This window comes from Lactuca sativa, chromosome 4, assembly GCF_002870075.4.
Source record: "Lactuca sativa cultivar Salinas chromosome 4, Lsat_Salinas_v11, whole genome shotgun sequence".
Classification (NCBI taxonomy): domain Eukaryota; kingdom Viridiplantae; phylum Streptophyta; class Magnoliopsida; order Asterales; family Asteraceae; genus Lactuca; species Lactuca sativa.
This window is the reverse complement of record NC_056626.2, coordinates 374,831,830-374,853,143: the sequence shown is the minus strand read 5'-3', so window position 1 is coordinate 374,853,143 and position 21,314 is coordinate 374,831,830. Positions and strand designations below refer to the sequence as shown.

Below are 21,314 nucleotides of genomic sequence, written 5' to 3'. Positions count from 1 at the left end.
CATTAGAGAAAAAAAAGAAACGAACCTTTTCTTATGTCTTCCTTTGCTGCCGAATTGCCCAAACTCAACAAATAAATAAAAGAGGCTAAGGACTTATATATAGTAATTAAATGCGTGTTTGTGTTAGATATTAATTCTTTATGTGATATACTTAGTTTAATTGGACTTATATATTAATTTAATTAAAGATGTGTTTGACTTAGATAATTCCTTATGAGATAGACGTGTTTGTTATGCTTGAATTAAAAGGATAGGTTGAAGAATTATAATAAAGATAAAAATCAAAATTGCTAGTGCCAAGTTTCGATCTGGCCTAGCTCATAAATTTCAAGCGCCTTTACCATGTCAACCACCATTTTTTTGTTTACTTTAACTTCGACATCTCATATATATATATATATATATATATATATATATATATATATATATATATATATATATATATATATATCGGGCCCCCCAAACAATGCGGGCCCTGTGCGGTCGCACACCCGGCATATGTTAAGGGTCGGCCCTGGTAAGATTCAATCAAAACAAGCTATTATAGTAAAAGCATAGATACCTCCAATATACAAATAAACTTAGCAACACATTCTCTATTCTCTTTTTTTCCATTTATAAATTTCAATATTTATGTTGGTTTTCATTATAGGATAACAAGATGATTAGAAATCTTTTCCTTTTTTTAACTCAATTGGTCTTTTGATTTTGGAAATTTTTATCGATATATTGTTTCTTATACAAAAGCATCTCTATTATGGAATGGAGAATGATAATATCTAGGATTCATTAGAAAATCAAGAATACATTTTTAGGAGAAAGCCTTCTTGTATTGGGCATTAATATTTTTTACCGTCTGCTAGTTAGATTGGGTAGTTATTCACATTAAGAATGGAAGCTCGTTGCTTTTTTCTTTCCCGTAATCAAAATGAAATTAATTGAAGTCGTAGGTCTTATCCATTTATTAATTCGACCCAACTTGAAATTGACTTCGGTTTGTTCCCATTCACTAATTTAAAGAATGTTTTGTATCAAGCCGGAATAAATTATTCTCAAGACTGTTAATTGATACGACAATGCTATTTTTCCATCAATTCCTTTTCAGGTTTAGTCGTGATCTTCAAAATTTACTGATGGTATAGATAAAATCCTTCTCTTCATCTAATGTGTAAAAAATCCTAACCACATTTAAAAGTTGAGTACACTATCGTCAACTCAAATAGAAAATAGATGAGTTAGCAACTCAAATAGAAAAGGGATATGTAGATACAATCATAATAAAACAAAGTGATGAGATAAAAGAATTGAAGTACGAAATAAAAATATATAAAAAAAATTATCAATTTGAAACATAAGGATACCTTTTCTATATTATCCACCGCAATTAAAAATTTTAGGTATCAAAGTAAATACGAGGAACCCATCATTTGAATCAAGTTGGGTAAAATGAGATGTTTATCTTGATGAATACGTCACATATCTTCTCCTAACTAGGAAAGAGTTGTCCACGTGTTGCGGGGGTTAATTGTTTCTTTGAACCGTTAATAAGGGTAAACTAAAAAAGGGCAACACGCTTCCATTTATGACTTGTATTTTAGCATCTTATTAAGGCGATATGTTTTAAAAAATATATCAAATGAAATATATATTTCCAATTTACCCATGCTATACATGGGATGGAGGTGTTTCTCTAAAGGTCCTAATGTTGATATGTCTTCCGGTGCATATTCAAGATCTAAGGGATGCAAAGTACCCAATTATAGCATTGTACTTCCAAGCTTTTACATAATAGCACATTTAGATGCCATCACTACGATTCGGTAGGCCTTCAAAATATAATGTTGTAATATGCTAAATTTTTTCCTTTCTATTAGATTGTTCATTCCATTCCATGTATGTATAGATTTCATAAGTCATAGTAAGTTGATTACCTAAAAAGAATGCAGTCAAGGTAGTAATGCTTTGATTGACTTTCTACTATGATGTGGATGCATCTAATAGGAACTTGCACGGTGTTTTTATTAATGCATAAAAAAACTAAACATATGGAGCACCTTAAATAGTGTCCTGCTAATTGACAGCAACAAAAACTAAACAGATAACTATTATCTTCTACTTATCCAAACAAATTCTATTTAGATATATCCTAAACTACCCCTTATCATTATCCAAACCAATTACTTACCTAATCCTCCTGCGATAGACCTTACCAAATCGCTGGATCATAACAGTATCTTGGCTATTCCTTCTTCAGTCATCAATGTTATCTGTTTAAATAACTCCACAATGTATGCACCCATGTAAGAATCAGGACCACACACACATTTAAGTTTGGTACTTCCATAATCGTAATAAGTCATAAAAATAAGTTGATAGTAAATGAATGCCACTGCCAAAAAAATTAGGCGCATTTGATTTTACATGTAATACGAAATCTCCTGGTATGCCAAATATTTTGTTATCAAACTTCCAATTTTGTAGATAGCAAAGGATATAGCAAGGGTTGTGGATGACTGCAGCAATGGAAGTTTGCTCTTGGATTCTGATTTCACATCTTTTTCAACATCTATCAATATTCAAGGTTTATTTAAGATTACATCTTATAATAAACTATAATGTTTTCACATGTAATATAAATAACATGATTGAATGTGGGAAAGAGTATCATAACAAACCGGTGGTTGATATTGAACTCTCTGGAGGAGTTTTAGCAGCTAGTGCAAACAATGTAATAAAATATACTGCACGGATAACATTATCTGTAGCTAATCCAACACCTAAAACTGAAGGGGAAATCTCTGAAGTAATGACAACATAAGTGAAAGCTACAAAGTCATTAAAATAAAATAAAATAAATAAATAAATAACCCATTAGTTCTATTTATAATTATAGAATGATTCTTTAACAAACTAATTACAATGTTAATGCATGTTATAGCTCATCACCTCCACCAATATGTCCAATTCTGCATCCTTCTTGCCTAAGTGGTCGCATTTGAACCATCCAATAAGCCACTGTTCCAATTGTTGTCGCCACTAAATAATGGGCAAAAGAAAAATTAGAATGGTAATAGAAAGTAAATGAAAAAACAATATAAACAACTTTATGGTTAAAGAGTAACCTTACAATAAAGTTGTCGTTTACCCACCGAATATAAAATCTTCTGACTATTCCAACAACTTCAGTCCTCATGATACCTAAAAAAACAAAAACGTCCCCCAATTAACAGTCGTGTGATGTTTCTTGTAATAAAGAAAACTTACTTCACCATCAATTATAAAAAGCCACCTAATTAAGATAAACCAATCATTTTCACATATGATGGTTTGATGATTGAAGCGTTTATATGTTTTGGCAAACAGGTTTATGAAATTCAACGTTTAATATAATGATTTTTTTGGGACTTTTCTCACAATTTCCCATTATGAAACAATGCGTCTTTTTTGGTTTGTTCTTCAACATGAGTAAACCAATGTTTTCTATCGGTAAAGACCTTTAATATATGTTAAACTTGGTTAAATATCCTTCTCTTTAGCATGATTACTTTTGGCTATTAGTTTTTTTTACAAAGACCATTTTGCCTTTGAATCCAACAAAACAATATAGAAGAAGATTCCAAAGTTAGAACTGACACATATAACCCAAACCAACCTATTTTAACAAAAATGGGTTCAATTTGACCTGTCAAAATGAAAGCAAGAAGGAAAAGATAAAACACAAGCATCGAATCTATATAATATAACTTACCGAAAGCCTGACCAAGATTCTTATGAGCAAAGTGGTTGTTGAGAAGGGGTTTCTCAAATGTCAAAGAAAGTTTGTAATCAAAGCTAAAAGAAAAACAAAAGTCAAAAAAAGTTGCAGGTTAGTTCTTTCTGTAAGTAATAAGCAATATATCAGGGTATAAAACCGTTAAGTCACCTGTCCCCGAACAAAGAACATGGGACAAATTGTTTCCTACGGTTAATAGAAACCAAGCAATATTTCAGTTTCTTGATTTCATAATTCATAAAAGAGGTTAAAAAGATAATATTAAACACTAAGTGAGCACAAAATTAAGATTACCCTAAATAATAGATTTGAATAATAATTAAAAGATCTTGTTTAAGCATTTTATAGAATAGTTGGTGTGCAACATGGAACTTACTTTGAAATCTCATAACCAACTGGGTGGGTATAACTGAATTGTATTCATGGGGTATTATTAGCCATCCTCCACCCACAACCTGAAAATAATAGAAAGTAAAAAGAATTTATATTTCAAGTTATGGAAAAATTGGTAAGCAATTGTAGAAATTTCTGCAAAAAGGCGTCTTGCAAATAACATCTGATAGGTTTTGGTTTCATAAGCGGTTTCCCTAAAAGAAAGTACAGGTTGGGGTTTAGAAATCATAATTCCATCAGACCTTATTCAAAATTTTATTGGACCTTCAAATAACAATAAAAATGTAAGAACCAAGCACAAATTTAGAAGATAATCACCTGATTCGAAATCCTCATATGGTCGATTTTAAGAACTAAGCAGGGTAATTATGAAGCCCATGATGGTGGTGGCGAGAAGTCGGGTGTGTATTTCCTCCGGTCTCTCACACATGCTCGCAAATTGTTGGAACATAAGGCTTTGTCAAGATGAAAGCTCCCAAGAGTAAAGCTGCAGGGTAGAACACCGCCGCTGTTGAGCGCCACCAATTGTGCAGTTATGGTTGTGGTTCTGTGATTGACGAGCGGAGACAACAGATAACGTAAGATTTGGAAGATGCATGGAGTCGAACCGTAGAACCCTTTAGGAAATCGAAACCCACTCTCAAACTCCTTTGTAATTTGAACATACCCTCCCCAAAATCAAAAAGCTTCGTTGAGAGTATGTCCGGGTAGCCATCTGATATGCACAAAAAAAAAATGAGATGGAGGGGCGACGTTCTTGACGATACGTTTTACAAAATCGCATGATTTCATTGGACGATAAAGACGGTGGTCAGCAAGGCGGTGGAACCGGTAAAATCAAAAGGGGAAGTCGGTTCGAGGGAGCCAGCGAAAAACTAAGTGCACAAAAAAAAAGTGTCAAAAGTCCAAAAACAGAAAATTTGGTGGCCAAATGTGAAAGGGCAAAAATGTACTGTACCTAAGGCTCCCGAAAATTAAGTATATATATAATTGAACATATAGACTCAAACGCCGCCTCTCCAAGAGGCCACTGCTTTATTTTATTATTTAGTAGGTCTTTTTTTAAAAGTTGTGTTATAAGTATCAATTTTTTCTTTAACTCACAGGAGATCTAAAAACATTATTAATATATTCGTATTCAAAGGATACACAACATTATGGATATATATAGAAATTACCTTTTTTAATTCTGCTAATTAAAAAATACTATAATATGAAATGACCTTAAAAAGAGTAACAACAATGGCAATTTATGTAATTTTATAATTACAAATTATCCATATTTGTAATTTTTTGCATTCCATGCTATTACATATGGACAACTTTTTTTAGTATTTTCATTTGGTCGACACATGTACTGTTTTTGTTATTTTATATTACACAAAGTCCATTTCGGCAATTTTGTATTACACCATTACACATGAATTATTTATGTAAATTTGTTATTAAGTAGAGACTATTCCTATAGTTTGTATTATAAAGTGAACATTTATGTAAGGTTGTAAATTAAAATAATTTAAAACAATAATAAATAAATAAATAAATAATTTGTAGAAAGAATAAAATGAACAGAAATAATAACAACATAAAATCAACTTGAAAAATAATTAACTGAAAAAAACCTATTTGATTTACGTATAATTACTTTGTATGACAATTTGTATTTGTATTTTTAAATAATTATTGTATGATTTTGATTTTGTAGAACAATTCGTATGGTTTTTATAATTATTCAATAACTCCATCTATCACAGTATAGAACAACAGGGTAATATGGTCATTTTTCATCATTCAACAAAGTCAGTCAGATATATATTCGCACATCATGGTTTCTTTCCCAGAAAACTTTCAGATACAGTACTTTTTCCAGACAATACTTTCCCGGACAGCAACTATAAAACAGGACCTAAGGTTAACCTCATTGGCAAATAAAATTGTGTTTGGCTGGTTAAAAAGTATTAAAAAAAGGAAAGAAATCCTTGAAAACCCACCGATGGATGGGTTTGGTGCACAAAACGCGAGTCGGTCTTTTTATTTTGTGAGTAAATTACACGAATGGTCCCTATGGTTTGGGATAATTTGCAAGTTTGGTCCATAACTTAATTTTTTAACTCAGAAGGTCCCTAATGTTTGCTTTTGTTACGCGTTTGGTCTCTGTCTTACCTAAAACGACTATTTTTCCCTTGATTTTTTAATTTATTTAAATAAACACATCCCAACCCCACCCCTTTCACCTTACCTTACCTATCTCACCATATTTCTCTATTTAACTAATAGTCTTTTTAGGTAAGATAGGGACCAAGCATGTAACAAAAACAAACCGTATGGACCAAGAGTGTAACAAAAACAACAGTAGGGACCTTCCGAGTTAAAAAATAAGTTAGGGACCAAACGTGAAAATTATCCCAAACCATATCGACCATTCGTGTAATTTACTCTTATTTTGTATTTAACTACAATATGGCTATACGAAAAGGATAATTAATTTTCTTTTGAAATAGTTTGGTATGTATAAAATCTAAATTATCTAAGTTTAAAAAATATTAAATTTTATAACTTCTTTTTCTGTACATATTAAATACAATATTGACATGTTTACGTATTGATTTTCTATTCTTAATCTATTTTGAAATATCAATTTAATGTCAACACAAATAATTATTTTTTATACTTTTAATAGTTTTTAAAAAAATAAAATAAAAATCATAAATCAATAAACTTGTTATTTGTTCATATAATTTTTTGGTATTCATCCTCTAATCTGATAAGTAAAACCAATTTTGACACGTGGTATTCTCTAAGTCCTCCCCCATCGATTTTTCTCACTCAAAATGTCAAAGTGAATTTCCCCAAATGTCGTCATGCTTCGGCTTTAATACATATGCATTGACGTTTGAATTTATCAGCAATCAGTTTCGAATTATAACAAGAAATCAAGAATTCCATAGCAAGAAATCAGGAATCATAATCATATCCAAATTTAATCACCAATTCTTGAAGGTAGATTCTCTCTTAAACCCTAATCCTCTTCCAACTCCATCAATGGTTTGTTTTAAGAAACGAGTTCGAAACGAAGCATTAAGTGCAATCATAAGAAATAGGAGAAATTATCACAGAGTGTTAAGTGAAATCAACAATTCTTTTTTCATCGCAGATGAACGAAGCATCGACATGAAAGAAATGGCGTTCGATTCCATCAATCAGGTGAACTTAAATTAGGTATTGCAACAAAGAAGAATGAGAAAACTCATTGTCCTCCACTGCTAACAATAAGATGGAGTTATCGACAAAGTTGTGAGTGGAATATGGTGTGATATAGGCTCAAGAACACAAAAACACTCAACATTTTTTTTCTAGAGAATAATGATTTAAAGGGATTGAAAGAACAAATTAATTATCCTTTTCAAAAGAAACTTAGTCCAGAAAACCCTAACTCGAAACCCTAGCCCATTTTTGTGTTCTTGAGCCATTGTTGTTTGTTTTTGGTGGTTTTGAAGCTTAAGAAGGAAGAGGAAGCTTAGGAGGTCAAGAGGAAACAAGTAGATCTAGATTTTGTGCTCCATTTCCAGCTCATTTGAGGTATAAAGTTTATACCTTTTTCATTCATCTATTAGATCTCTTCTTGGAGTAGTTTAGGGCTTTAAGGAGACATTATTGGGACCATTCATGGATGCAACCATGTTTTGGGATTTTGACTTCAAATCTAGAGTCTTTGAGGGACTCCATGGCATAAAGGTGCCAACTTTATGGCCATGAGAGTCCCATGCATCCTATGAACCACTTTTTAGGGCTTCTTGAGCAAAATAGCCCATGCATACACGTAAAGTTAGAAACTTTACGTGTTATATTAACCCTAAGAGGCAAGATCTATGTTTCGGATGCGTTAAGCCCGAATAAAATCGACTGTATAGTCTTGTATCATGGGGGGACTCGACGATTCGTTCTTAGGACTCAGCGAGTCAGTTCGTGGTTCCCCCAATATTCTCTGTTACTTAGCAACTTGTTGAGTCTAGAAGATGACTCATCCAGTCAGACGTGTTTTGGACTTAAAGATCAAGAACTCGACGAGTCCAAGGATGAACTCGCTGAGTCAGTGAGCAAATGTCCCAACTGTATGAAGGTAAACTCGATGAGTCCAAGTAAGGACTCGACGAGTTCAAATGGAAAGTCCCGATTCTATCATATAGAGAAACTCCACGAGTTAGAGGGTAACTCGACAATTCAGATCACGAATTTGAGATTCTCTGAATTATGGAACTCGATGAGTTGATGGACCAACTCGGCGAGTTGAGTCAATCAGGATGTTGACTTTGAACAGGGCGTTGACTTGACTTTGACATTGACTATTACCCAATATTGACCATTAAAGGGGATATGAATGTGAAGGAGTAACCAAGGAGACTGCAATGTGTAGGAGTTTGAGGAGAGTTGTAACATCCGGGATTTACCAGGTATTAATATTAATTATCTTATTGAGTAATGGGTTAATTTGGTGTGGGCCACGACCGTTGGGCTTCAAGAATTGGGCCGAGAAGGACATTACGCGGGGCGTACCAGGCCAGGTACGCACAGCGTACTCAAGAGAATTAAGTGGGGAGGTCATACACGTACGCCCAGTGCACCAAAGGGTACCCGTAGCGTATGCGCATAGGTCCTAAACCCTAAAATTAAAGGTTTGATCCCTATATAAAGGACCTTATGTCTTTGGACCAGCCTCCTTATCACCCTTAAGCAGCCACCTCGAAAACCCTAACCCACTCTTTTGTATTTTTGCCATTTGAGAGCTTCTTTATGTGATTTTGGTGTTCTTAGAAGAAAAGGAGGTTGAGGAAGAGGCAAGGATTCAAGAGGAGCTTGTAGATCCAGGAGATTGGCATCATTTCTGACTCTTTTAAGGTATCAAGTTCCAAACTTGACCATTGCTTGCTTAGATTTGTTTATAGGAGTGTTTAAGCTTTTGGACTCCATTGTTGAAGCTTATTGCATCTTGATGATTTTAGACCATCAGAGCTGTCCTTTTGGGCTCTTAGAGGCACTAAGAGTCATAAAAATCGGACCTTGATGGTTAAGCCACAACCATGCATGTGTTTGATGGTCATAAAGCTTGTTAAAAGGACCGAAATCATGTTTTGACCCCAACCATGCATGCAAGCACATAAAGTTTGTGACTTTATGGATTATGAGGTCTTAAAGGACCTGGATCTACATTTTGGACATGGAGACTTAATGGATTAAGTCACAAATGAAGTCCCAAGAAAGTTGGCTAGTACGCTAAGCGTACACCATGATACGCTATGCGTATAGGGTCAACTTCCCGTTTGCGGTCAAAGCCCCGTACGTACGGCGTACGTGCCATGTACATCGCGTGTACACATGCAGAGTGGCTACTTTGGGCTTTATGGGCCTTAGAGGGTAAGGCCTGGACTATTCGGCCCCATGGCCAACTGTGGAGTATAGTTTTGGGCCTGGGAATTGGGAATTAGAAGTATTTGGCCTTTTGGGCCATATTGGGCCACTCGATATTATTCATTTTGGGATAAGGACTTATTGGACTTGTGAAAAGGCCCATTTGAAGAGTTGGACCCAATTTAGAAAATCGATCCATTAGTGGGCCCTTAGAGAGCCTTTGATGGGTCATGGGTGCACTAGGTATAATAAGTTAGAATTAGGCCTTAGGAATGGTTCAAGTTAGTCCAAGGGGGGTAAAATGGACATTTTACCCTAGGTAGTGTTATAAATTCTGATTGAGTGTTATTATGATTATGCTAGTCGGGAGTCATCGGAGCAGCTGTTAGAGATTACTTCCCGTGAGATTCGATACTCAGCTTTACAAGGTGAGTTACCTTCCAGTAGAGGTGGGTTTGAGGCCACAATGTCGGCCCACTAGTAGGAGATCTTTGTTAGACGATTGTCTTTGTTGTAATTATCCGGTATGCCACTATCTGATATGCTTTATATGCTAGGATGATATGATATATACGTTAGTAATAGTAGGGGTGAAATAGTCCCCGGTTACCGGTTGAAAGATACCGAAGGGGTAGACAGTGCCCATGCATGCCTAACAGTATGTTCATGATATGTTATTATATGGTAGTGGTAGGGGTGAATTAGTCCCCGGTTACCGGTTGAAAGATACCGAAGGGGAGGTCAGCTCCCGGCTACCGGTTGAAAGATACCAAAGGGAAGTCCAGCTTCTAGTTATGTCGGTCAAATACCGGTTGAATGATATCGAGGGATAGGCAGTATATGTTTATGTTATGTGGTATGATGGGGGAACTCACAAAGCTTTGTGCTTACAGTTTTCAGTTTTGTTTCAAGTACCTCTTCAGCGAAGGGGAAGGAGCTGGCACGGTAGCAGCGCATCGCACACACATGATTTCTGCATTTTGAGATCCATGGGATTGTACTCTGACATTATTACTATTTTGATGATATGGTTGAAACATATGACTATGGTTTTATAATTTGATATGATTCGATGATGTCTTCAGTAAACAATGTTATAAGTTACCTAATTAAAAATGAAATTTTTGGTTGTGAAAATTGGGATGTTACAAGTTGGTATCAGAGCCTTGGTTTGAGGGATTCAGACACACCTTCAGGGGTGTCTAGACTCAAATGGAGGGTTTCAAAGATTTTTTCAAGAAAATAATTTTTCTAAAAACTTAAAATAAAAAAGTTTGAGAAAGAATAAGGTGTGTGATGCGTGCAACCGGCCGAAGCCATTCAGAATTGGGAAGCGCCTCGCAATGCTTCCGAAATTCGCAGTTTCATGGATCTTGCGGGTTATTACCGGAGATTTATTAAAGACTTTTCTCGTATAGTTGTACCTCTCATTAGTCTTACTCGAAAGGAAGAAAAGTTCGAATGGGGTGAAGCCCAAGAAAAAACTTTCTCAGCTTTAAGAGATCTTTTGACTCATGCTCCAATCTTATCGCTTCCAGAAGGTGATAATGATTTCTCCGTATATAGCGATGCTTCTGGGTTGGGACTCAGTTGTGTGTTGATGCAACGTGGTAAAGTAATAGCCTATGCCTCAAGACAACTGAAAGATTATGAAAAGAATTATCCCACCCATGATCTCGAACTCGTTGTCGTGGTATTTTCCTTGAAACTTTGGAGGCATTACCTTTTTGGTACAAAATGCCAACTTTTGACCGACCACAAGAGTCTCAAGTATATATTCAGTCAGCAAACTCTGAATATGAGACAACAACGAGCCATGGAGCTGATCAAAGACTAGGACTGCGAAATCCTGTACCATCCTGGAAAGGCCAATGTGGTTGCCGATGCACTTAGCAGGAAGGTTTATCGAAATAATATGTGTTATACTATTACTCACACTACAGTGAAGTTCACTATCCTAGATGAACTAGATAAGTGGCAAGTTGAGGCCTTAAAGCCAGAAAATGTGAAGAAGGAAGGGATGGTACATTATGTTTATGTTTTACTTGATGATCCACGAGGATTAAAAGTATTTAAGAACCAGCTATGGATTCCAAATATTGGTGGATTAAGATAGAAGATTTTAGATGAAGCCCATAAGTCTAAGCTATCAATACATCCTGGTACAAGTAAAATGTACTATGATGTAAGAGATTATTATTGGTGGCCTAGATTAAAGAGAGACATTGGAAGATATGTACAGGAATGCTTAATATGTTTACAAGTTAAAACAGAGCACCAAAAACCATACGGAACCCCAGAAAGTCTTACTGTTCCTGTATGGAAATGGGAAGAGCTATCCATGGATTTTATTACCAAATTGCCAAAAGACTGCTAGACAGCATGATAGCATTTGGGTAATCATTGACCGCCTGACTAAGAGTGCACATTTTCCCGCCATGCGTGAAACGGATCCAATGGAGAAATACGCACAAGTATACTTGGATGAAATTGTTGCAAGACATGGTGTGGCGCTAAAGATCATTTCCGATCGTGATACTCGCTTCACTTCTCACTTTTGGGCGAGTATGCAACGTGGATTGGGATCTCGAGTTGCTCTCAGCACAGCTTATCATCCCTAGACAGATGGTCAGACGGAGAGAACAATCCAAACAGTTGAAGATATGCTTCATGCATGTGTCTTGGAGTTCGGTGGTAACTGGGATAAATACTTACCTCTTGTTGAATTCACGTATAATAACAGTTACCACGCTTCAATCAAAATGCCACCATATGAAGCATTATATGGTCGCAAATGTCGTAAGTCGTTATGTTGGCGTGATGTAGGACAAAAGATCCTTGGAGGTCCTTAAATGATTCAAGACACTACTGACAAGATTCAAATCGTACGATAAAGAATGAAAGCGGCCCAGGATCGACAGAATTCCTATACAGAAAAGAGGAGGCGGCCCATAGAATTTCAAGTGGGTGATTTTGTGATGCTGAAGGTATCCCCATGGAAAGGCCTTATGAGATTTGGGAAGAAATGAAAGTTTAGTCCTAGATTTGTTGGACCTTTCAAAATCATCCAGAGAATTGGAAAGCAAGCATACCACTTAGAATTGCCTGAAGATTTAGCAGGTATTCATGATGTGTTTCATGTGAGTTATATGCGCAAATGCTTGAGTATCTATGATGAGACAGTTCTATTATCTGAGGTGAAATTGGATAATAAATTAAGATATGTCGAAGAGCCTGAAGGGATCGTGAATGAAAGAACAACTAATCTACGCAACAAACAAGTAGAATTAGTGCTTGTCAAGTGGAAACACCATCGAGGCCCAAATTATACTTGGGAAAATAAGAATGAGATAAAAGCAAAATATCCCCATTTGTTTTAATCGATGTAATTTCGGGGACAAAATCCTCAAAAGGAGGAGGTATTTGTAACATACGCGTTTTTAAATCGTGTTTTATAATGAATAATATTATGAAATACTATGTGAATTTGAGTATTGAATTCTAACAGATAGTTTTTACTAGAAATGAAGTAAAACTATGTTTAGAAACACTCAGAAAATATTGGAAGTCTTATGAGATTCCAATTAAAAGTCAAATAGAGAAAATATAAAATTTCAAATAAGTAAAATTTTATTATTGAAAGTTGTAGATAATCTCATTAGAAACTTGTAGGCAAAAACCTCGTCGAAATTCGAGTTATAACGAAGAAGTTATGGTCAATCGAAGATCCGCGACAAAACCGGCACGGCGCCGAATGACATAAAAAGTGATTTTTTGATAAAATACTTTTTAACCTTAGTGATCTAAATGAAAGTCTTAGTATTCGTTAAACCGATAAGTTCGATAAAAAGAACGCCAAAATCTGACTTCATATGAGGAAGTTTTGATTATTCTAAGTTTCAGCTTAGCAGTAGACAGCTAAAAACTTGAATTTTAGATCGAGTATTTTTTAGCCGACACAACCTAAACGAGAATTGAAGATCTCATCAATTGTAACGACCCGTTTCCGGTGTGTAAATTAATTTGTTTTGGGCTAAGTTTTCAAAAGGGACTCGGCGAGTTCTAGCCTGACTCGCCGAGTCAGGCCGCGCATCTTGTGCACGCGGGAGCCGGCGACTCGGCGAGTCCATATCCTGGACTCGGCGAGTCCGTCCGTCTGGGTGAAACCCTAACTCCCCGGGTTTGCTCACTATTTAAACCCCATTATAGCCTCCATCTCGTCACTTTCCCCCTGAGAGCACTGTGAGAAACCCTAAACCTCCCATTTGTGAGCTTATATGTGATCTTGTTCCATTTTGTGAAGGGGTGAAGAAGGAGAAGAAGAAGGAAGCAAGGAAACGTGTTCTAGTGCCAAGATCCAAGGTCAAGTGTGAACTTATTGAGGTATTTTCGGAGTTCCCTTCTGGTTTCATGCTTAAACTTCCATTAGAGCTCTTTTAGGGCTACTTGATGCTTGTTCCAAGCTTTATGCTTGCTTGAATGTGTTATTAAGCCGAAATATCTTTAGATCTGAGTGTTGGGGTGTTGTAGAGTCCAGATCCGCTACCTTTTTGGAGTTACATTGCATATTAACCATGGATCTACCCTTATTGTGCATATTTTAGTCTTATTTCCCTCATTCATGTGGTTGTGCACGTAAAGTTGGAAACTTTACGTGGTAAAACAGCTTAATGGACCTAGATCTATCTTTTGCATGTGTTGGATTCAAGAGAAATCGAGTAAAAATATGTTGCATGGCGGCGACTCGGCGAGTCGGAGGAACGACTCGACGAGTCAGGCCGCGAGTCCCGAGTTCTTCAGTTTCTTCAGTGTCGAGTGTACGAGGTGAGTTAGGGAGTGGACTCAGCGAGTTAAGGGTAGACTCAGTAATGGAGGGACTCGGCGAGTTTGTTCATACAACTCGGCGAGTCCAAGGCAATCTCCTTGAGGATTAAGAACAACTCGTCGAGTCTGTTCATCTGACTCGGCGAGTCGGATGAAGATCATCAGAGTTTTTGGATCCAGAGGATACTCGTCGAGTCGATGCCACACTCGACGAGTAACAGCTGGTAAGAGTTGAACGGAGAGTCTAGGACTCGGCGAGTCGGGTATCCCGACTCGGCGAGTCAGCCCTGAGTAAGTCAACTTTGACCAAGAGTAAAAGAGTCATTTTACCCTGAGTGTAGTGCTAGTGATTGATTGAGTGTGTTTATGGATTTGTAGCCGAGGAGATTCAGGAGCAGCAGCCGTTAGCTTTCCGAGCCGCACTCTCATCCGCTAGCTTACGAGGTGAGTTTCCTTCCCGTAGGGGCGGGTCTAAGGCCACAATGCCGGCCCGTCCAGTTAATAGTAGTTTCCGGACTTCGGTCCGACGTAGTAGTTAGTACGTTTGATGCCTTCGTGGTTCAGACATGTTTTATGTGCTATGTGTATGTGTTTATGTTCCGGGCCACGGCCCGATGCAGTATGCAGTGTAACTTGTTATGATATGCTATGCTATGTGCAGTCAGTTCCGGACCTCGGTCCGATGCAGGGGACACGGTCCCAGTTAGTTCCGGACTTCGGTCCGATGCAGTCAGTTCCGGACTTCGGTCCGATGCAGTTAGTTCCGGACTTCGGTCCGATGCAGTCAGTTCCGGACTTCGGTCCGATGCAGTTAGTTCCGGACTTCGGTCCGATGCAGGGGACAAGGTCCCAGTCAGTTCCGGACTTCGGTCCGATGCAGTTTTCCGGGTCCCGACCCGATGCAGTGGGCAAGGCCCAATATGTGTTTATATGTTGTTGTATGGTATGTGGTAAGTTGGGGGAGCTCACTAAGCTTCGTGCTTACAGTTTCAGTTTTGGTTTCAGGTACTTCCGCAAGCAAAGGGAAGAGCTCTGGATGACGGCATCGCACACACCACCGTTTCAGCTTTAGTTGGATTTGATTTAGTTGTTGATTTGGATATAGTATGTTACATTTCCCGCACAGTACTTTATTATCTTTTGGGACATATCACGCATGGTTTATCTATATGATACTCTGATTATAGTTTTGATGGTATTAAAAACAAAATTTTTGGGTCGTATTTTTGGGCCGTTTCAAGTTGGTATCAGAGCCCTGGTTTGAGGGATTCGGATACACTCTCGGGTGTATCTGAACTCAAACTAAGGGGAAATAAAGGATTTTTAATAAAATGTTTTTACAAAAGAATTTTGAAAACACTTAGAAGGAAAAGAATTGTTTTAAGATAGAGGTGTGTGCATGCGGTCAACCGAGCTCAAGTAAGTACTCCCAAATTACCCATACAAGTTATTTGTTCAATTTCAGTTTAGTAGAACAGCATGCTAGGATAGGGCTAAGGGTGTAGGAGAATGCCTTATGTGCCTGCTTATGTGTTACAGCTCTATGAATGTTGCATGCTAGAATTGAGTAGACAGCAGTAGGATAGCCTGTTTAGGTTATGCCTGATAGTGTGAGCTTAGCATCCTATACTAGTGCAATTTCTTGTTATAAGAATAGCTTGCGTGAGTCTGTTTCCCTTGTCCGAATGCTGCTTGCTTTGTGCTTAGTGGGATTCCGAGTAATGGGAGTTAGCCATTAGGTGGACACGTCACACCACATGTAATCAGGTTTGAATAATCCCAGAGTGCTGGAACTGGCCCTACTGCGCAGCTCTTGTTTGAGTCCAACCGTTGTAGGGACGGATCTTTTACTTGAAGGATTATCCGACCCTCATCACATGTGATGGTGTTCAGGTGATGGCCAACTGGCAGTGCAAGGAGACCTACAGCAGCTGAGGACCAGTCGTATTGAGCTCGAGTTTTCTCTAGGGCAAGCCTAGGGTGAGAGTAGCAGAAAATAGCAGCGGTAGAAGTGACTTGGGGAAGTCAAGGCGGTTCTTGAGGAAAGTACGGATAGATGTGGAAGGTAGTAGGGGCCCATACTACTGGAAGCAGAGGATCCGTACTCGAATCAAGGAAGGCCAAGATTAAACCAGGAAGCTAGTAGTCGTTTCATGACCCCTTGAAATATTCCAGTGTTCTGATGTGTTATGTGGTGTTTCAGAATGGTAGTTTTGCGCCCGAGGCCAGCAGCCGGCAGTTCAGATGCCGGAGGGGGATCAGGATCGGGATCCGACCCGGAGGTCGGACAGATGGATGAGCAGACCAGAGAGTTCCTTTCTTCTGAGATTACTCGCATCATACTTGAGCAGACTCCTGTGATCTTCGGTTCGATCAAGGAGGGCATTTTGGAGATGATGGATGAGAGACTGAGTACCTTCCGTACTGAGATGGCGGCCGTGATGGGATCGCGCACACTCACTTTCAGGGAGTTCAGGGCGTGCGGGGCTCCTGACTACCACGGGGCACGGGACCCCATAGCGAGTACCAGGTGGTTGGCGGATGTGGCCAACGCGTTCCGCACTAGCAGATGTCCCGAGGGGGACAAGGTCAGATTGGCGTCCTGTCTCCTGAAGGACAGGGCACGTGACTGGTGGGAGGAGGTAGGACATACCATCGGGAATGATGCGGCATTGGATGCCATGACCTGGGCTGATTTCTCTACCAGGTTCAGAGCGGAGTTCGCACCGGTCATTGAGGTGCAACAGTTAGCCAGGGAGTTCCAGGATCTTACCCAGACTACCGAGACAGTGGCGGAGATCACCGCCAAGTTCAGGGAGCGGGCCCTTCTTGTTCCTCAGTATGCAGCAGACGAGGAGATGAAGAAGGCCCGTTATCACGAGATGTTGCGGAGCGACATTCGTATGTTTGTGAGCCGGTCCAGTTGCAAAACACTAGACGACATGATTGCTAGAGCCAGAGAGAGGGAGATTGATCTCGAGATGGAGAGGAAGAGGAAACCGGAGGCGGTTTCGGGTGCAGGCAGTGTGGGCAAAAAGCCCAAGGTTTCAGATCACAGGTCCAGGGGTCAGCAGAGCCACGGTCGATGTGGCAAGTGTGGGAGGTTGCACGAGGGGGCGTGCAAGGCAGGGAGTTCCGGCTGCTACAAGTGCGGACGGATCGGGCATATGAGTAGGGATTGTACGGCCCCTGCCACTACGGTTACAGCATCGGATCTGATTTGCTTTCAGTGCAATCAGAGGGGACACAAAAGGTCCCAGTGTCCCAGTTTAGCTGCAGCAGGGAAGGTGCATGCGCCCGCCCCTGCTACTTTGAGGATCACGGATGGCCGTCAGGGCCGAGCTGATGCGCCGGTGGCGAAGAGCAGGGCATTTCAGATGACAGCAGAGGAGGCGCGAGCGACTCCTGATGTGGTGACGGGGTCGTTCTCGGTGAACGGCATCCCTGCTTTGGTATTGTTTGACTCGGGGGCCACCCGATCATTTGTATCGCTTGCGCTTAGCAAGAGATTTAGCAGAGCTCCGGGGGAACTGGATTGTCCGTTGGAGGTGGAGATAGCAGATGATAGGACCGTGAGGGTCGACAAAGTATATAGAGGGTGTTCCCTTCAGATATTTGAGGAGCAGTTTTCGGTGGATTTGGTTCCGATTCCCCTGCGCGGGAATAAAGTTATTGTGGGAATGGATTGGCTAAGCCCCAACGGGGCGGTGATTGATTGTGAGCTTCAGCTAGTGAGGGTTCGCACTCCCAGTGGGGGAGAGATAGTGGTTCAGGGCGAGAGGCCCCAGCGAGGGTTGACCTTCTGCTCTGCCGCTAGGGCGAGACGCTACGTTCAGCAGGGTTGCGCCGGTTACGTAGCCTACGTCTTGGATGCCCGGGATAAGGGCAAGACGACGATCGATGATGTTCCTATTGTTCGAGATTACCCGGATGTGTTTCCCGAGGATTTGCCGGGGATACCTCCTGACAGGCAGGTTGAGTTCAGGATCGACCTGGTTCCTGGTGCGGCTCCGATAGCCAAAGCACCATATCGACTTGCTCCCCCTGAGATGCAGGAGTTGTCTACACAGCTTCAGGAGCTGTTAGACAAGGGTTTCATTCGACCGAGCAGTTCGCCTTGGGGAGCGCCGATCTTATTTGTGAGGAAGAAAGACGGGTCGCATCGGATGTGTATTGATTACCGGGAGTTGAACAAGGTAACGGTGAAGAACCGTTACCCACTTCCGAGGATAGATGACTTGTTTGATCAGCTCCAGGGAGCGTCTTGGTTCTCCAAGATCGACCTACGCTCCGGTTACCACCAGATGAGGGTCAGGGATGAGGATGTGCAGAAGACTGCTTTCAGGACCCGGTATGGTCATTATGAGTTTGTAGTGATGCCATTTGGGCTCACCAATGCCCCAGCCGCGTTCATGGATCTCATGAATCGCGTGTGTAGACCGATGCTGGATCGGTCAGTGATAGTGTTCATCGATGACATCTTGGTGTATTCCAAGACGCAGGGTCAGCACGAGGAGCACCTGCGGGAAGTGTTGGAGACTTTGAGGAGGGAGAGACTGTTCGCTAAGTTCTCCAAGTGCGAGTTCTGGTTACGCGAGGTGCAGTTTCTTGGGCATCTCGTTAACCAGAAGGGTATTTTGGTTGACCCGGCCAAGATTGAGGCCGTGATGCAGTGGGAGGTCCCGAGGTCTCCATCTGAGATTCGGAGCTTCCTAGGATTGGCAGGGTATTATCGGAGGTTTATTCAGGATTTCTCCAAGATAGCAGTGCCGCTCACCCGACTAACCAAGAAGTCGGTAGTTTTTCGTTGGGGGCCTGAGCAGCAGGCGGCGTTCGAGACTCTCAGGCAAAGATTGTGCGAGGCTCCGATCCTTACCTTGCCAGAGGGTGTTGAGGATTTCGTGGTCTATTGTGATGCTTCGATCACAGGTATGGGAGCAGTGTTGATGCAGCGAGGCCATGTGGTGGCTTATGCTTCGAGACAGTTGAAGCCTCACGAGGCTAATTATCCTACCCACGACTTGGAGCTGGGGGCAGTTGTATTTGCCCTCAAGATTTGGAGGCATTACCTGTATGGGGTCCGCTGTACTATCTACACGGACCAGAAGAGTTTACGATACCTTATGGATCAGCCGAGTTTGAATATGAGACAAAGGAGATGGTTGGACGTGCTGAAGGACTATGACTGTGAGATCCTGTATCATCCAGGGAAGGCCAACGTGGTGGCCGATGCCCTGAGCCGCAAGGGGTCGGCGGCCCCTATCAGGGATTTGTGTATGAGGATGACGGTAATCACTCCTTTGTTGGAGCGGATCAAGGAGGCTCAGATGGAGGGTCTCAAGGAGGAGAGGCAGAAGTGCGAGAGGATAGTGGGTCGAGTAGCTTCGTTCGACTACGACAGTCGGGGTTTGATGACGCTTCATGGTAGGGTGTGGGTACCGTACTGGGGCGGGGTGCGGCAGGTATTGATGGACGAGGCTCATAAGTCTCGATTTTCTATCCACCCAGGGGCGACGAAGATGTATCGAGATCTTCGACCTGATTATTGGTGGCCCTGCATGAAGCGGGACGTCGCTTGGTACGTTGAGAGGTGCCTGACCTGCCGAAAGGTCAAGGCGGAGCACCAGAGACCTCACGGCAAGATGCAGCCGTTGGATATTCCCGTGTGGAAATGGGAGGACATCACTATGGATTTTATCACCAAACTTCCCAGGACCGCACGTGGAGTAGATTCGATATGGGTAGTGGTGGATCGGTTGACGAAGAGTGCCCATTTTATCCCGATCCAGGAGAGTATATCGGCGGAAAGGTTAGCCGATATCTATGTGCGAGAGATTGTGGCACGTCATGGAGTGCCGGTATCGGTAGTGTCGGACCGAGATGTTCGCTTCACGTCTAGATTCTGGAAGCGGTTTCACGACGAGATGGGTACTCGTCTCCATTTCAGCACCGCTTTTCATCCTCAGACTGACGGGCAGAGCGAGAGGACGATTCAGACTCTCGAGGACATGCTTAGGGCATGCGTTCTGGATTTTGGGGGCTGTTGGGATACGTATCTTCCCTTAGCGGAATTCTCGTATAACAACAGCTATCATGCGAGCATTGATCGACCTCCTTTTGAGATGTTATATGGCAGGAAGTGCAGGACCCCGATTTGTTGGGGCGAGGTCGGTCAGCGGGTTATGGGGAGCACTGAAGTGGTGCTCAAGACGACGGAACTGATCCAGCAGGTCCGTAGTAGACTGCAGACTGCGCAGAGTCGGCAGAAGAGCTACGCCGACAAGAGGCGTTCAGACTTGGAGTTCCAGGTAGGAGACATGGTTCTTCTGAAAGTCTCACCTTGGAAAGGTGTCATCAGGTTCCGGAAGAGGGGCAAATTGGGCCCCAGATTTATTGGTCCTTTCAGGGTTTTGGCCCGGGTGGGTCGGGTTGCTTACCGGTTAGACCTTCCTGAGGAGCTCAGTTTGATACACAACACCTTCCACGTGTCGCAGTTGAGGAAGTGTCTAGTGGACGAGACGGCGGTCGTTCCCTTGGAGGATATCCAGGTCGATAGCGGCTTGAATTATATCGAGAAGCCGATAGCAATTTTGGAACGGAAGACCAAGACCTTGAGGAACAAGGTAATTCAGCTGGTAAAGGTGCAGTGGCAGCATCGGAAGGGGTCTGAATGGACATGGGAGGCTGAAGAAGAAATGAGAACGCACTACCCGGAGTTATTCGCAGGTCCAGCCGTAGCAGACTTCGAGGACGAAGTCTGAAACAAGTGGGGGAGAATTGTAACGACCCGTTTCCGGTGTGTAAATTAATTTGTTTTGGGCTAAGTTTTCAAAAGGGACTCGGCGAGTTCTAGCCTGACTCGCCGAGTCAGGCCGCGCATCTTGTGCACGCGGGAGCCGGCGACTCGGCGAGTCCATAT

General features: G+C 41.1%; 1 protein-coding gene across 9 annotated transcripts; it reads right to left on the bottom strand.

Moving 5' to 3' along the window:
- Positions 1–1,995: 1,995 nt before the first annotated feature.
- On the bottom strand, positions 1,996–5,066 carry LOC111884923 (uncharacterized). Of its 9 annotated transcripts, none has more exons than XR_006191527.2 (6): positions 4,484–5,061; positions 4,149–4,227; positions 3,128–3,198; positions 2,947–3,036; positions 2,676–2,825; positions 1,996–2,566 (listed from the first exon to the last, which is right to left on the bottom strand). XR_006191527.2 is itself a non-coding variant. In XM_023881219.3 (6 exons), the coding sequence occupies exons 4-6, from the start codon at positions 3,002–3,004 to the stop codon at positions 2,418–2,420; spliced, it is 357 nt and encodes a 118-aa protein (XP_023736987.1). In that variant the 5' UTR covers positions 3,005–3,036; positions 3,150–3,198; positions 4,149–4,227; positions 4,484–5,066; the 3' UTR covers positions 1,996–2,417. The 9 variants fall into 9 exon arrangements, 4 of the variants coding, with proteins under 4 accessions (XP_023736987.1, XP_023736990.1, XP_023736988.1 ...); XR_002847954.3 differs by adding exons at positions 3,749–3,831; positions 3,923–3,958 and having other exon boundaries at positions 1,996–3,036; positions 4,484–5,059; XM_023881219.3 differs by having other exon boundaries at positions 3,150–3,198; positions 4,484–5,066.
- Between the last annotated feature and the right edge of the window lie 16,248 nt (positions 5,067–21,314).

Coding starts and splice junctions, on each gene's coding strand:
- LOC111884923 (XM_023881219.3), bottom strand. CDS start 3,004: ATGGTTCAAATGCGACCACTTAGGCAAGAAGGATGCAGAATTGGACAT. Junction 2,826..2,946: donor AATTGGACATATTGGTGGAG/GTGATGAGCTAT, acceptor ATGACTTTGTAG/CTTTCACTTATGTTGTCATT. Junction 2,567..2,675: donor GAGTTCAATATCAACCACCG/GTTTGTTATGAT, acceptor GAATATTGATAG/ATGTTGAAAAAGATGTGAAA.